General features: G+C 50.8%; 2 protein-coding genes across 2 annotated transcripts in view; both read right to left on the reverse strand.

Annotated features, from left to right (window-relative positions):
* The window catches only part of LOC103919209 (leucine-rich repeat-containing protein 32-like), a 3,661-nt gene extending 3,535 nt beyond the window's left edge, over positions 1-126 (reverse strand). Inside the window, exon 1 of the mRNA XM_009326675.1 lies at positions 95-126. Within this exon, the coding sequence (XP_009324950.1) occupies positions 95-126 (32 nt within the window). The remainder of the gene's footprint in view (positions 1-94) is intronic.
* A 2,538-nt stretch (positions 127-2,664) lies between these two features.
* Positions 2,665-17,337, reverse strand: part of EDA (ectodysplasin A) — a 108,129-nt gene continuing 93,456 nt past the window's right edge. Inside the window, exons 4-9 of the mRNA XM_009326676.1 lie at positions 16,993-17,022; positions 13,061-13,240; positions 11,648-11,682; positions 11,187-11,238; positions 8,130-8,260; positions 2,665-6,096 (exon numbers count right to left, since the gene is read on the reverse strand). Of these exons, the coding sequence (XP_009324951.1) occupies positions 5,845-6,096; positions 8,130-8,260; positions 11,187-11,238; positions 11,648-11,682; positions 13,061-13,240; positions 16,993-17,022 (680 nt within the window). The 3' untranslated portion in view covers positions 2,665-5,844. The remainder of the gene's footprint in view (positions 6,097-8,129; positions 8,261-11,186; positions 11,239-11,647; positions 11,683-13,060; positions 13,241-16,992; positions 17,023-17,337) is intronic.

Here is a 17,337-nt window from a genome sequence, read left to right on the forward strand (position 1 = left end):
CTGGCCATCCCGAGCCGGGGACGGGGCTCCTGGCTGCAGCTGCCGGGGTTCACCGCAGGACTCCCAGCGCCTCCGGGGCCGCAGGTGAACTCACCGCACGAAGGCAGAGCAAATTCCCCTCCCCATGCCGCCGCAGCCCAGCCGAGGGGACTCTCCTGTGGCACCTGCCCCTCCTCGGGGTGTGCCACCCGTTCCTAGTGGGATGCGCAGAGCTGGCATCCCCCTCCTCCTCCTCCTCCTCCTCCCCAGGAGTCCGCTGCACTGCAAGTGCTGGACTCCTCCCTGCCACATCCCCGTGTCCCTGCCAGGCCTGGGGGACAGCTGCTGGGTCACGTCCTCACCCAGGGCAGGAACCAGATGGGGGCTTTCCCTGCGGCAGCTCCAGGTGGTATCTGGGCGCCTAGAGCTTGCACCCCACCCACAGGGATTTTTCTTGCGGTGACATCTCAGTGTCCCTGTGCCACCTAGTGCTGACACGCTCTTCAGGGACATGCTCCCTGCACGCTTCATGGGGTGTTCTGCAAAATGCACGCTTTTTGGGTTTTTGGCTCGCTGTGGCCGATTTTCTTCCCATCCAAAGGAGCACCTTCAGGCTGCTGCACAGTTGCCCAAGGATGCGTTTTGCTGTAGCTTCAGCTGTAGAGCTGTTGCTCTGGTCCTAGATGGGTCTGGCAGGGAAAAAAAAAATTATAAAAATATATATAAATACACACCCCCCCTCCCCCGGAAGATGAAGCAGCCTGGCTTCTGCTGCTGTTGCCCCTTGCCCTCCCGAGAGCTGGCATGGTGGGGAGCACTTTGTCCTCTGGGATGTGATTCAGCCTTGAGCCAGACCAACGTCACCAGCCAGCCAGGGCACGCATGGCAGCGGTGACAGCCAGACGGGCTCAGCCTGAAGGCCAGGGCCGGTGTTTTAGGCTGACGCCCTCTCTGCTAACCGCGGTGGACCTGGGCTCCGGCAGCAGCCGGGGCCAGGGGCAGCTGTGAGCTAACAGCCCGCCGTTGTTTTCAGAGGCGCGGTGAGGATAGCACATCTGTGCAGATGTGAAATCCTGCAGATTCCGGCCAGGGAAACACTGACCTCTGGATGAACCTTCGCCTCCAGCGTCCCTCATCTCCCATCAGCAGCTGAGCGTGGAGCCCCGAAAGCGGAAGGCAGCACAGGGAAGGAACCGCGCCATGCAAAGTGCTCTAGCCCCCGGCGCAGCCCCTGGTGCGCCCGGCCCCGGCGCCGCCTTGCCCGGGGAACCCCGGCCCTCTCCTCCCTGCATCCCAAATTGCTGGGCACGGGTCTGCACATCGGGCACGGCCGATGAAATCAGCTGAAAAGTCCCTGATTTTGATCAGGGACTTCTGCGGAGAATCCCTGGGCATTTGCATCCCAAGGCTGTGAACTCCCTTCGCAGGAGTGCCCGGCAGAGCGAGCCGGGCGCGGACCGAGAGCCGTCCAAGGCGCTCTGCAAATACCGAGAGGCTTTTCACGGACCGTGCCGAAGGCAGAGCGAACCGCACAGCACGAACGGGAAGAGATTTGCTCCCGTAAATCGCAGGGCATCCCGTGCTTCTTGCCACTCCTGGCCTCCAGGCTGGCTCCCAGGTGCCCAGAGTGCTCTGTTAAAAGAGAGATGCCCATGTTCCCCCAAAGGCTTTCACGTGAGAGGTCTCCAAAGGACGGGAGGAATGAGCAGCAGGACAGAGGCTTGGTAGAAAAGGGGATGGAGCTACCTGCCCAACGTCACAGCCGTACCGCAGGGTGACAGACACTTGCGCCCATCCTGGGCATTAAGGAGGCAGAAGAGTATCTGGTTATCTGAGTACATCAAATCTATACATCTTTCCCAATAACTAGTGACAGAAATGCTGTTTTCTGCGCATTCCCCTGACCGCGGAGAGCAGCGGGGAGCTGGAAGGCAAACGCTGAGCAGCTCTGAGCCCGACGCCTCTCGCGTCAGCGGCCACAGCAGCTGCGTAGCAAATACTCCCCGAAGGACGGCAGAGCTTTGCCTTTCAGCTGTGTCCCATCGCACAAGCACAGTCAAAATACTTTCCACAGAAACTCCTGGTTTGGCTGGGGAAGGAAGTCCCACCCAGAACACCAAGATCAGGAAAAAGCTTTATTTGCAAAGAAATTATTGACAATTTACATAAACTTACATCCTAATTTATATACATTATGTATATTTTATATACAGATAGTGTCTTGGATAAAGATGTCGAAGCACAAAACAGCATCAGTATATCACCGTGCAGCTCTAACAGGTAACGGGGGGAGTCGTGTCTCTCTTCCCACAACTCCTCTCCTGTCATGCTTTTGCTGGGGAGTCTGAGAGGCTTCCTTCCAGCCTGGGAGTGATGGACATGGGGTGGGGTGGGGTGGGGTGGGGTGGGAGTCAGGCTTGTATGGGGTGCAGCCATGAAGCGCAGCTGCTGTTGTCCCTTCCCACTTGCCCCAAAGCCTGCGCCAGGACTGCCCGGGGCCAGGACGGGAGCCAGGGCGGGCGGCACCAGCCCCCAGTGAGCGGGAAGGACTCCCCGCCCTCCGCCTCTTACCGGGGAGAGGGGAAGGAACATGAACGAGCTAATGCACTTCGCTCACCTCCCTCCCAACGCAGCTCGGGTGCCCTTTTCTAAGCACCTGACGTTGCTCAGTCAGCGGCAGGACGATGCCAAGTCCCCAGGCGGGGACAGTGGCAGCAGGCAGACCACAACCGCTTACCTGGGTGAGAAAGGTGCTGGAGGGAAGCAAAGGCCAGGCAGTTTTGGGTAGGGAGCCATGACCTAAAGCCTCTACTGAAGGGAATTCTTCCTTCAAAAGGGGCCCTGAACACAACAGCCGAGCTGGCTTCCCTAGAAATTGTCTCCGTAGAGAGGAGCTTGGGAGGGAGAAGGGTTTCAGACCGTGCATTATATACCGATGATCTGCTTGCTACACTTCCGCAGCTGGAGTCCAGCCGAAAATTGGGCAGCAGAGCCAAGGCACGGTAGGTAAGAGCAGAGCCAGCAAGTACCACAGGAGAGGAAGGCTGTCACACGGGAAGCCAGTGGTGACTGCTTTCATGTCCACCATCTCGGATATGCATAAATGAAGCACTTCTTTCTCAACCAGCCTAGGAACCGAGATACATCGAAATTCAAAGACATCAGAGGGAAAGACTGGAGGTAAGGCCCTGTTCCTGCTGGAGTTTGTTAAAACCTCCCTTACGCATCCTCCTCACGCTCCTCTGAGCTGCTTCCAGGCCTTTTCAGCTGCAGTTAAGGGGAAGAGGCACCAAAGACGGTGGGACACTATCTAGAGAAGCATCACACAGAAGCAGCTCTACTACAGCCTAGGTAACCTGCACTGTAACACTTCATTAATGAGAACGTGCTGCTAGAGAGGCCAAAGGGTTTCAAGTATAAAGACTCTCCATGGCTGCTACAGGACTGGTGATCCGCCCACTCATCCCGGGGACGAACACGGCTCTCGGTACCAAGGCCACCTGCAGTTGGGTATTCTCTGCTCTCCAACTCCATGTCCAACTCCAACCCCACGTCCCCAACTCGGCTACACCGAGCTCACGCTTTGGTGTAACATGAGCGTCAGAAAAAGCCCACGAACACCTTCCACGGCAGGAACCGCTCCCTTCTGCTCTCCTCCCGCATCCCAGGCACATGCCAGAGAGGGAACCCGACAGCGATGCCTGGGGCTTTTACAGAGCGAAGGGATTCTCCCTCGGCCTCCTCCTGCCCGCAGCCACAGTCAGGAGCAAACCCCAGATCTTGCCAGTGGTGGACAAGGAATGCAAACTCCACCCGTCGCGCTCTCCCAAGTCATTGCGTTATTTATGCTTGCCCCTAAGTCTTGCTGTTCGGGCTGTATTCTAAAGCAACTCTGTTAATGATTTACTAAATGTTCTCACTATACACAGTTGTCCTGATTCATTCTTGTCAGAGGAACATGTCCTTCTTAATCCATTTTAAAGGAAATAAACCACAAAGACTAGTTAAGTGCCCCTAAGGCTCTCGCTAGTCCAACATGTTAAGGCTAGAAGGGAGAACATATTGAAAAAGAAATAGCAGGCAATTTTTCATGCAGTTATTTTACAAACTGTACGCCTCCTGTGAATAGCGAGGCTGTAGCCAAAGCTGGGTGCCCCCAAGAAATATTTATCTCCCAATAACTGCAATACTTGGCAAGTGAGATCACTCGCTCCGGACGGGGAAAAGTGACGGAGCCAAGAATGCTTCAGCCAGGGTGGACCCTTCTGCGGTCAGATCAGTCGCTCCAGCGTGGTGCTGAGACACGTCCGCTCCCCCGTCCCTGCAGGTGACCACGGCTGAGCCACCTCTGCTTGGAGATGGAGGCCATCACCAAGACGTCGGTTCGGGACCTGCCCCATTTGCTACATAGGCTGAAACTTCACTACCCTCTTTAGCTTTGAAAGAAAAAAGATGCTCTGAAAAGACATCCAGTTAAAAAAAAATAAACCAAACAACCGACACAACCAAGCACAAACCAAAGCATGACACAAAAGAGCAATTAGCGCTTCAGCCTCTTCCTCAGCTCGAGCACATCTTATAGCTTTAGGTCTCCCCAGTTGAGGGGAGGTAACGGGAGAGAGTTGCTCAAGAAGCCAAAAGAAACAATAGCGTCCCAGCTCTTCTATTAGTCACCAGAAATCGAGTTACGACTAGACTCAGCAGGGCTCAGAGAAAAGAAAAAGTGGTGACTTCATGCTGGACCAGACTTTTTAAATACAATTTTTTTTTTGCTAGAGACTCCATCACCACTTACTAGAGCATTTTAGGTAGAAGGGTGCCAAAAGGAAAGGGGTGTGGGGAGGAAGGATAAAAACCACAGCTAAAAGCAGGACAGTTGCTATTAAGACAGAAAAAAAAAAAAATTCCTGTTTGAATAATTTTATTCTTAAACATGACAAACTTCTTCAGAGTGTTTTCACAAGTACTTGTGTCTGCTCTACGCGGCTCGGTGAAGCCTGTAGAAATGTGTTCTGGTTTGCAAAATATTAATTAAAAAGACAAAAAACCCCCAACAAAACACAAATTGCCGTAACAGCAGCAGTACGTTAAGGCAGCCCCTGTTAGGGCAAGGCATACCTCTGGGGTAATGGCAGGAGCTGAAAGTAGCAGAGGCTCTGGAACCGGTAATCGGCATTTTCTTTGGGACTTTGTGATTTCTGGAATGTGGAGGCAGTTTCCTATCTGCTAAGCCTGCTCTATTAAGTATTCACCTTCCTCTCGCACGTACTGCTTTTGCAGCCTGCTTCCAAGCTCTAGGTAGAGGCACTTCGCCGCCTTTGCTCGCACTCCTGAGGATGAATGTAAACACCACTGACCCTGTCTTATTCACCTCCCTTTGCACCCCGTGGCCGCTGCAGTTCGAACTGGGAAGGCAGAAAACCAGAAACCCCCTTTCTTGCTTTCATTAGCGTGCAGAAGCAGGAGTGCCTGGGTAGGACAATTCTGACATTAGTCTTGTCTTCTCCCGCTACCGCCTGGGATGCTCTTGCTAGTGCAACATAAAAGCAGAGACCCACACCACTCTCAACAAGCCTCGTGTGAAGATCACAGAGCAGAATATCAGTGCAGTAATACTTGAAATACTGAGACAAGGCAGACACAACAGCCTTTCTTCCTCACAACGCTTTTTCAACTAGCTTTTTGATCCAAGTCTCCATGCAAGTCACGGAAGACAATTGTGCTTCCTGTATTCACATATAGGAATAAATAGCTCTGGATCAGTTTTCTTTATGGCCGGATTACAGAACCCCCTGAAATACTGATACGCTTATGAACAGCAGCACTGTGCAGTTCTGTGAGTATCCTTGGACATGCCAAGTTCATCTAGGATGCTGGTGCATCTCCTAGGCGTATGGCCCCAAAGAAAGTTGTGTGCTTGCTCATGTTGATGGAGATGTCAGCATGGACCATTTTCACAGCGATCTTCTGCCTGGCTTTGAGGAGGCAGACCCCAGCTGTATAGCAGGTATTGAAGTTGGTCTTGCCGGTCTCAATACTCCGAGTGCATTGCAGAAAGGGCTTTTCATCCACCACCACCTCATAGCTGGCAAAATCTGTGAAGTTTATGTAGTATACCTGATGTGAAGCAGGAAGAAGAAAGGTATTAGGGAGTGCACAAGGAACAAGTCCACATTCCTTTCAGTGTGTACGTATATGTTCCCTCTGCTAACGATCCCTTCCTTGGCCCCGGGACACCTATGCTCATGGGAGGTTGACTTGTTCGAGGCAGAAAGAACCCCAAGCCAACCAAGCACGAGGAAACTCTGTATTCCACTTCATACCAGCACCAGCATGCAAGCATCCGTGAATCCAGGTGTCTAAGGCTGAGCTACGAATCCTCACTTTAGACCCTGCTTATACAGGAAAAATTACAAACCTGCACAGGCTTAGTTAGAAAAATGTGTAGACAACCCTATCTGCTACAAACAGCTTTTCATCCAACAAACAAACAGAAATATTGTAACTGAAGTCCTCTTTCACTTACCTGGCCAGTCCTGCCTTCTGGGTCCCATGAGCCTCCTTTAGTGTTGACATCAAGAATGCCCTAAGATGTACTGAGAGTTGCCTTCTTTGTAATTGGACTTGAGGTGCTTTCAAAGGCATAAGCTATTACAGGGAAGACACTCTCCCAACCTCCACAGCTTGGAAGCAAATGACCTTACAGTGTTTGTACTGATTTAACTCTTAGACCTAGCGCCTAGGTCCCCATGACTCCATTACTCATTACTTAACCATCTCCCACACACTGATTCTGAAGAACTGCGAGATGCATGAGAAAGACCTGGCCAAAGAGAAGTCAGTCCCAGGGAGCTGCTTCTTCCTGATAGAAGAAAACCAGCCATTTCGGATGCACCTGCGAATTCTTCTTAGCCTGCACCCTGCGACCACAGAAGCTACACAAGACTGAGTCCCCTTTTTCCCTGATGGACTACAAACAACAAAGGCTTCAGAGGCACAACGTCGTGGCCAGCAATTAGCATTAAGCACTCGGGAAACAATTATACTTTGACCCATGTAGAGTTCTTTTTCCTGTCCCCATCCAAACCAGACACGTGACCAGTTCCACGGAAGAGCACCTAACTTGACATCCACAGCCCACTTTATCCAACTTGGTACAGTCCCAGTGGGGCTGCCAACTGAATAGAGGCAAATCATGAGCAGGAGGTAATATTAGAAGCCTGGAGCAAGGTGAAAGTTGCTTAATTGTGGTTGTCACACGGAAACCCTCTTGTCTTGCTAAAATCTGTCCCAGAACCTGGACAGTTTTTCAGTCCACAGGTGGGTGGACACCCTGCATGCTCTGGAAGGGGAGAGCTTCGCAGCTCATGCTCCACGCAGCTCAGCAATTCTGTTCAGAGATTTGCAAGGCACTGGGAGCGGGGCGTTAGATGACAGTCCATCTCCTGCATTTTATTTGAATGGGGAGAGGAAATGATGTCTTAATTAGCTGTATACTAAACCGGAATACAATAATTTATTACTTTGTTTAGCCCTTTTTACAGAAGCAGGTCCGTACATCCATCGTCGGTACCAACTAAGGCAGCAGCTGAGCCATCCCGCCGCACAATGCGGTTGCTGGCGCATCGTGTCGGTCTGAAGCTACACGAAGAAGGTGGAGGCAAAATGGAGTTACCTGGGCTGGAGTTTGGCCAAGCCACCCGGGCCGAGAGTCCTACGCTTACAAAGGGTGACATGGCTTCGCAATGATCACGAGTTGTCAGGGTTTTGGTCTTACATCTCTTTTAAAGCACAGAGCCTAGCGTCCTGCTGGGCCCCTTGTTCTGCAAGGAGGTTTAGATGTGCTGGTGAATGACTGCACAGACAATATGGAGGATTAAAAAAAGGCATTGGTGGCATGTGGGAGCTGGCTGGGCGTCTGCGCATGTGTTTCCGTAACTAATCTCTTGCAGCTGGTGTCACGGCGAAACGTGTGACCTTGCACTTCAAAACTCTAACGTCTTCCTCCGACACACATCTCCTAGAGCACGAAGCGGTTAAAAGTACATACAAGTTCTTGGCATTTGCTAGTTGTCTGGAGCCCTCTCGTGGTTCATGCAAGGCTTCCATTGGAACACAAGAATAGGAGTTAGGCCTAGGACCGTACTCACTTCTACCTGACTATAGATGAAGTATGTGCCGTCCACCAGTACCTCCAGCTCCCCACTGCGGGCATGCAGCTTAAACACCTTGGGGTTCATAGTGATGCGAGACCAGTCATTGAGGACTCCACCTGAAAGATCTCAGTATGAGAAAACGGCAGTCACTCAGTACCCGTCAGAATGAAAAGCGCAGGAGCACAGAAATACAGTGACATTGCAATGTTTCATGCACAACGGCTGGCACAGACTCAAGTTGAAAAGTCAAGTAACTCAGTAAGAAAATCCCAGAATTAAAGGCTACGGTGCATTAGTTTGGACTCCCCTCTATAGCTCTAATTACACCATCACTTGCTGGTGGACACCCACTTTGTGCTGTGCACAGCACAACTGATTTACATATCTACTTGTCCTCAAGAGTAGTTCTCCCCATCCTTGAAAACGGACGTACGGCCTTTTGTACTGCACTACGTCACCTCCCAGCGCTGATACAGACTAGCTTGCCTCCTCCTGACACTAAGTTGAGGTTATGATCATATTTGAGTGTTTTACAGGCCTGAAAACACGTTCCCAGTATCATCCCCACTCCAGAGCAAAGACATTCCGGCACACGCAAATCAATGCCAGTACCGTAAGGCATTTGCTGAGTTTTCTTATTCCACCTGAGAGGCCAAGGGCTGATTTTTCTCACTATTTTTGTACGTTCAGTCACAGATCACAAATGACATTGCAGATGTGATTATAAAAGCATTTCTACAACTCAGACCCCAGGCGCCTCCTGAAGAGCATCTGTTAGTGGCCCTTTTAAGAGCTTTGTTACTGGCCATTTCCCTGGTATCATGGAAGAAACTCTGCAGCACAGGTAGGACCAGGATCCGATTCTCCAGGAAAGGTCCTCAACTGACATTACCCAGCCTTGAGACCATTAAACCTCTTCCTCTACTTTCCCATCTCATTCATTCCCCTCCCCACACCTCTCTACCCAGTGTCCACCAAACAAAGCGGAGCTTCAGCAGACCGTGTGCTGAAGGCTACATCAACTGGTACGTCCTTGAGGAGGACCACAGCAAGGCTAGGATGAGAATGGTGATTCCTGTGCTTATGGGAATGGGACTACAGGTGGCCAGTCTGTCTGCCCCCCTCTCAGTGCTGCTGGGCAGGAGGATGTTCTCAGCAGTGGTGTCATGATACAGCCTTCACCCTCACTTTAGGCCTTGGGATAATTCCTAGAAGAAAACTAGTCCTCGCAGCAAAAGAGACCACAGTATTATGGAAAAAATTGTGTGCAACTACGAGACTAGACCATCTCTCAGGACATGTATGTGCACGGAGGCCAACTTAGGGTTACACAATCGATTTTAATTCTGGTATTCCTTGACTTCAACATTCTTGACTTTGTAACTAGCATTATTTTAACAAATGCTTTGTCATTACATTTCCTAGGTTTTTAAAAGCCAAAATAACAACAAAGTATGAAATTGCATCGCGTCACACCACATTAACCCCTAACAGGGGTCCTCAGCACGGTCAGGGGTTTATAGGTCCACCACCCAGCCCTCTGGCACTGGAGCCGATGGAATAACTGACAAGATGAGTAGACCTCTGTTCTCTGGACGGGCCAACGGGCAGGTCCAGAGGACACACTTCGCTACGAGCCGAGGACAGAGCCATTCTCTGTAGGCGCCTTGTTTTATCAAATACAACCCTTTTCCTCCCAGCCTTCATCCGCCCCCCAGCTCCCTGCCCCCCGTCGCGGACCAGCCCGGCTGTGTTTTCTGCCTGCTGTCAGCTGGACAGCGTTAATGGCTCACGGCATCAGGCTGTTCCCGAGCAGCAGGGAAGTACACTTACAGGGCAATTCCCGCTCTTAGGGAGTAGGGTACGCTCTGTAAACATGCGGGCTTCCCATTAATAAAGGGATAATTACTTTTTGAACGTCAGCAAACCAGCATCTTTTCCCTCATATTGTTCTTAGGAACGGCCAGTTTCCTTTCTGTTTTGGGGAGCTTCCCCCACCCCGCTGCTGTAAGCATACTTCCCCAACCATGAGAAATTGCAGCTCCCACAGCTCACGTCTGCTGAAAGAGAGAAACCGCCTTTCAACAGAAGTGTTGGCCAGCCCTCACCATCCCATGCATGGGGCAGCAGTTGGCGGACGGGGGTCCTGCAGCCCTGTCCCTGCTGCACCAATCCCTGGGAGCTGCAGCCCTCGAGGTCCGGGACGGGGGTACGTGCACCGGGGTTGCTGCCCGCGCTCCCCGGGGAGCCGCGCGTGGTGACTCAGGCAGGGGACAAGACAGCCAGCTCCTCTCCGGCACGGCCAGACACCGTGAGCAGGGAGGCAGCAGCTAATGAATGAGACCCAGCTGTTGGCAAGAAGAGCAGGAACTCGAGCAGAAATTGGATAGGGATCTGGGGAGGAAGGAGGAGAGCAAAGAGCTGCCCGTGGACGTGAAATGGCTCGGCAGGACTTGAGCTTAAAGGCTTAAAGGCTGTTGGTGGGGGTAGAGATGCGCAAGGGACCACGGAGGCTGCGCGTGTGCACGCTTGCAGCGTAACGCGGGAGGAGCTAGTGGCTGCGCACCTCTGTGTCCTCACACTACAGCTGTGCCTTCCCCTGCCATAAATCACTGGGAAAACTGGAGAAAAACACAGGCTAATGGGGCTGAGACAGGAAAAGGGTAACACTGAGGGCTTAAAATAGAACAGAGTGGGAAAGAAGGCTGGCCACCGAGGGGCTGAGGAAAACTGATGGTACAACAGCAGGCTGGAGGAGGCACAGCACGTATCTGGAGGTCAAGGAGAAGGGAGACTCAGCAGGACAGAATTACTGGGATGTAGTAGAGATAATCTGTGAGATAAATAGGAGCGCAGGGGAAACGGGGATGGAGACTCAACAGAAGACTCCTCTAAGGAGGTCTGGGCAAGGCAAATAAGACTATCACGGGGGGAGGCCAAGAGCAGGGATAATCAGGGACCCGTGTTATAGGATGGACTTAGACCCAGATACGAGGCTATGGGTGCAGGATGGGCTCCTTTCAGTAACTGCCAATATCATGAGATCCTTACCATTCTTCACTTGGATTGCTGAGCCTTGGCCTTGAAGGTGGACCACAGCTGGCTGCAAATGAGATTATAGGGATTTAAAATCAATAGGGAACACTGCGTCATTTTACAGTAACTCGACACACCTCCAGAGCACTGGTGACCAGTACAGAGGCACGATAGTACCCCGATATCATTAATGCTTTTCATAAATGAAAAAAGAAGATCAGAGCAGCTGACAACAACATGTTTAAGTACTGGAGAAGAGGTGAGAAGCCCAAGCCAGATTAACACGGCTTTCTTTTGAGCAATAAAAAGGGTGAGCCCAGGCGGTCACTCTGTGTAGCTATAATTTAGCACACGCAAGAAGCGGTGGGGTTTTTTCAGAGCTATACCATCAAACACAACATTGGCAAACATAGCCAGTAATGTTTACAAAAATCCAGCCAAAGCTGGGTTTCTCCCTTGAAAGAAGATCAACCAACCTGGATGTCTCTGGAGCCGGCCTTGTCCGTGGCACCTGCAAAATGCAATTTCACATCATTGAAGAGGAAGCTTGAAAGAGCTGCAGTAAACACTCCTATAAAAAATAAACTTCTCTTACCCTGTAACCACCATTAAACCCCCATTTTTAACAGGAGGACAGTAACAGCGGTATGGGGTGCAGCTTAATGTTACAAACTACATAAACAAGAAAAAGAGCCATCCTACTTTTTCCTGTTTTATTCCTGCAGTTCTGTCTAACGTCATCAAAATTCCCCAACATTGTTCAACCAGTTTCCACTAGAAGGAAAAACTGCACAACCCTTTTCCTGATCGGTAGTAGCAATAGAGCCTCTTGGCTGCAAAGATTACAAGTTTCACTCTGCAGTAACTCAGGTCATTCATTGCATCATTCAAGCTACACGCTGAAACCTCTTTTCTCCGAGAGCCAAATCTCTGTTAAAGAGGAGATGCTTGTGGGCAGCGCTCTGGAGTGCTAAGGACCTCATGCTGCTCCTGGCCTCTGCTTTGGCAATTTCTGAGATATAAACTGAGAAGTCAAGCAAGCCTTCCTCTGAGAGCCATCCGAGCTATAGGGTAATAGTCCCGATTTCTCTGAAGATACATTTTTTAATACTAGACTGTTCATATATATTTTTATATATAACACAAACAACAAGATGTGAACTTCCACTAATCTGCATTTTAAACAGTTATTAAACTCAGGGATTTTAACAAAATAATTGGCACATGATTCCGTGGAGAAACAATATGGTGCAGATACAAAGAAACAAAGAAAAATGAAACCAAGAACTGCAGGAGAAAAAGATGTTTTTATCTGGCCGGTACGGGAGGCAAGCTGCCTCGGCTCGTGCGGTTCCTGAGCTGGCTTAGCGGCTGTGCTAAGCATCAGCCCTCCCGGTCCTGATGCAAAGCTAGGCTTTGCGTCAGCTTAAGGGGAATTAACACAAACACTGAGTCACCGTCGGGAAGAGCCACCTTGCAGCCAGTTTGCACACACTGAAATCGGTCACCGGCAGACTTCAGGGGGACGCTTAAACACAACTGAGGCTCCGCAGGTCTTTGCCGCTCCTCCTCTGCGTCCTCTTCCGACAGGCACCACCTCGCCCGCGGCATCGCACCCTAAACCGCTGTTGCTGGGCTCCCACCGCGCAGCCCACAGGGCTGCAGAACTTCTGCTGCTCTTCTCGTCCCCCCATGGGTGCAAGGACGAGCCCAGGAACACCCGAGTCCTACACAAGGATGCTGCACCGTTGCGTTTCGACCCTACGCTGTCCTCAGATGGAAACCTGGAGGTTTTTTATTTACTTGTACAGCAGCGGTGCCGCCATGGCATCTCCTGCGTGCCCCCGGCGTGCAAAGGCTCTGAGCAGAGAAGGGGAAAAATTGGTTACCTGAGGGGCCCTGCAGTCCAGGCGGTCCCTGAGGGCCCGGCGGGCCAGGGGGGCCTGGCGGTCCCATGACGGTTGTACCGGGAATCCCAGGGATGCCGGGAATGCCGGGGGGGCCCTGGGGCCCAGGAGGACCTGGCGGCCCTTGGGGACCGTTGGGCCCTGGAGGACCAGCCTTTTTACCTGAAAAATAGAATGTCAAATGTTAGCTTCTCTGCACACTGAATATGGGATGGTCTTTTACCTACAGGAAAGCCCTGGGAACGAGGAAAGCAGATTGGGGATGGCTCATGGCCAGCTGGAGGGCAGGGACAAGGAGGAGCACCCAACCGGCCGGGGTGGGGGTGCTGCCGGCAGGGCAGAAGCAGGTCGCCGCCTTGCAGGCTCCTTCCAGCATACGTAATTACCTTTAAACGAGGCACGTGGACTCTCCAAGGCCTCCCAAGAGATGGAGGCTCAGACGGTCTCTGCCCCCAGAGCTCTGGCCGCAGCCCTGGCCTGGCCGCCCTGCTCTCGGCACGGGGCTGGGAGGTCCCGCAGCCCTCAAAGGCAGCGTGCCCGAGAGCCGGTGGCACCCCTACGGCAAGGTCAGGATGTTCCCTTTGACCAGCCGCACGCTGCAATGCAATGCAGTGAAAGCTGGGGTATTAGAAGTCGAGACGAAAAAAAAGGCGAGACGACCCTCTCTGCAGTTTCTCAGTTTCCCATTTTTTTACAGAAAACAGTTGCAATCTTTTCTCCCTGCTGTATACGTACGGATTAGCATACGATCCCCACGGCTCCATCTCCTGTCCGAGAGAGAGAGGTGCCTCCAGAGGGCAGTTCAGAGCTGAACTTCAGCTCCTCTCCACCAGCTGCTGAGCACCCCGGGGGGATGCAGGAGGCATCCCCACAAAAGCCGCACACTTCTACGGCGCGATGAGGATGCACTTAACGTGCACGAAGGACTTAGATGCTGCAATGCCTCGAAATAATTTAATGTGCATTTTGGGCTTTGGATGGAGGGGTAAGGGAAGGACTAACCCAACCAGGAGGATGAAAGCCCTGCAGAATTGCCACGATCCTCAAACACGCCTCACCACGCGCTCCCAGGAAGAGAAATAGCACAACCATCTAAGTAAAGACTCTGATCAGGCATATACGCAGCGGACTGAAATAAGACCTGCAGGGAAAGCCGGACCCGTGCTCTCCTGATCTTCCAGATCCCTGACAGAAATTACGCTCTTTTGATGTAGTTTTTAAAATGCGACTTTGTAACAGGCTTTTATGTCAAAGAGCTTTATTAACTTAGCAAAATTGCTTCAATTGCTGAAACAAAGTCTGCTGTAGGACAGAATTAAACACCTTTTTAGATGACAGCAGCAGTTAGGATATGAAATAATGGTTATTGGAATGGTTTCTGAGTACATTTACGTACTTGTTTCTCTACTAAATATCCATCTTTGTCATGGAACAAAACTACAAGGAAAACCCCATCTATTTTAGTTAGCACAGAAGTGGAAATCTCCAGACGGCCACCAGCCACAAACAAGGGCACACGGAAATCAGCGTAGGACAACCGCGCGGTTCGGTCTCAGCGTGCAGAAAGCAAAGTTAAAGTAAGCACGGGTGATTAAAGTAATACAGGTATCCTACAAAAACGGGGCAAAGCTGAAGGGGACAAATCATTCGCAGCAGTATTTCTGCCCAGATTAGCAGCCGTGTCTTCAAATCTGAGCTGGCGACAAGCCAGCCTTCCCCTAAACCAGCAAATCTCCTTCTCCTCGGGTTAATGACATGCTTTGGAAATTATCATCTTGCATCAAACCCCTTACCCATTGCCCCGAAAGCACACTTACTAAATTCTTCTCATTCACATCCCCTCCAATCTAGGACATCCGAATGAAGGACCGTGTGCAGTAAGTCAGGAGTCCTGCTGCTGTCACTCCTTGCTTTCCTTCCCAAGAGGGATACGCATTACAGCTGGTTTAACTAATCTGTCTCAGAAATCCGGTCTGCTACTAAATGAGCTGCTAGTTTAGCAGTAAAACAATTGCACATAATTCTGACGCTGCACAGGGACGCTTATTTTCTGTGCGTTCCCGCTCCTTCAAGTAATTTCAACTACTTTTCTGCATTAATGGAACCTCACTTATTAAAGTCACAAGGCAAAAAATAGATATTCAGTGAGTATAAAGCTCTCGATTAGTCTTCTAACCGAGGGGACCCCAGCCCCAGCATGAGCAGCTCTCCAGGGAGGGCCTCCAGCACCCAAGTCCCAGCGTGCCAAGTCTCTGTCTTTACCCCCACGCGCTAGGCAGGCTCCAAAACTCAAAGCAGGCAGAACCAGCAAGTTTTCCTTAATCATCGTTCACCAAACAATACGCTCTAATTCTAAAAAAAATTAAATGTGACAATACCATAGAATTAAACTATTTTATACAGCACTACAGCTGTATATAATACTGCTCTATGAGATCCCCCTGCTACTCCAGAATTGCTATGAATACCACAGTCATCATTTGTTATTAGTCTGGCTGATTTAACACGGGTTTAGGGTTTCAGAGTTTTGTTCGGACAAACTTGTCAAACATAAAATTTTATGCTGCTTTTGAGGATAAATATAAACTCAATTTCTAACTGTGGCCTGTCTCAACTTCTCAGCCGTAAATGTTGAGTTTGCATCCAAGGATTAAAAGCGATTTGATGTGCTATTAAAGTAGCACAGACACGCAAAGCTCGGCTGCTCTCGCTGCTGCAGGTCGTGACCGTGGGCTGGAGCACAGGCCACGTACCGGCACGCGCGGGAAGGTCTCTCGAGGGACACAGCAAAGTGCTGAACAGCGAACTTTTCTGTTAATTAAATACACATTAGGCGCAATAGGTAGTAAGCAGAGAGCTGACGTTGCGCCTGTCAGTGCTGTGCTGCATAGGCTCGGCCACGAGCACGTGCCGCATGTCGACGCCTGCGCGAGCCCCTCGATAAACTGAGCTCCCCGGGCTTCAGAGGCAGCACAACCCCGGGTCGCACGCAGTTTCTGCACTTCTCCTAACCTACGACCGAGCATGCGCCACTGCTTTTAAAACGTGCACAGAAGGGTTCTGATGGTTACAAGGAGCAGAAGCGGGTAATCTGACTGTGTTTCCCCGAAATCAAGACTGCAGCATATTTTTGAGGAAAAGTTTATAAAGCAACTCAGATCCTTTGACTCGCTCAAGTTCCTGGCAGCAAGTCAGCGTATGACCGTAAGTATTCCCCAGGAGCCCTACACAAACAAGGACGGCATCAGACACCCCATGGAAACACAGGGCTGCCTCCCAAATAACCCAAGTCACAACAACTCATCCATACGCGTTTTAAAAAATACCCAGTTACCCACTGCAAACAGCTTGAGGAACATAAGCATGTCAGACAAAATACCCGTGGGCTCACCAACACTCGGGATGGACACATAAAATAATACTTCTGAGGTTAATACACAACCAGAAGTGAGATGCAGAGCGTATCTATGTTGACTTTGGTGGGTCTGAAGGGGACCCCAACCTGCAGCACGGCAGGATAGGGATGAAAGCTAAAGCTGCTTCGGCAGAGACAGCCTGGCAAACAGCAAGTGGCTCCCAATAGCTGGTACGTGACTCAACTCCACTCAACTATTTAACTATAGCGTCTTCAGAATTACTTCTATACAACATCATTAACTTCCTTTAGCTTTTAAGGAAGGCTTTAACAAGCGCCCATGCTCCCCTGCCGCCGCCGGGTCATGCAGTCCTGCCATGGCAATGTGGGCGCACGAGAGCAGCTCGTGGTCTGTGTTGTGGGACCACGCACCGCGTTGATCCCTGCCCTTCCCGGAGAGGGAACCTGTCGTCGGTTTCTCCTTCATGTTGGCTAAAGAGAATTCATAGCCGGGTAACACAGGCACAGAAAGGAAAATGAAATTAAAACTCAAACTTACCCTTTTTCTTGTTTTTAACTGAACTTGGACCTACAAAGAAAAAAAAGAAAACTCGTGAAATTCAGTGATCATTTCATCTTAGATAACCCTCCCCTTCCACCAACACCCACCGACCCAGAGGGTGCCTCTCCGGAGCTGGAACAAAATTGGCAACAAAACCGGTAAGCCAAAGATGTAGCGTTTTCTGTTTTCTACACACAATTGCTGTGAAGGTACAACGATTTTACCGGGACCCAGATCTGCTTTACCCTCTCTCAAACACGCAGCCCGTGGCTGGTATAGCACACAAGTGAGTGAGTTTTGGTGGGCACCTCTCCCCCTTATTGCAAAGATGAGCTAAACCAA

This window comes from Pygoscelis adeliae, unplaced genomic scaffold (genome assembly GCF_000699105.1).
Source record: "Pygoscelis adeliae isolate BGI_AS28 unplaced genomic scaffold, ASM69910v1 Scaffold216, whole genome shotgun sequence".
Taxonomy (NCBI): domain Eukaryota; kingdom Metazoa; phylum Chordata; class Aves; order Sphenisciformes; family Spheniscidae; genus Pygoscelis; species Pygoscelis adeliae.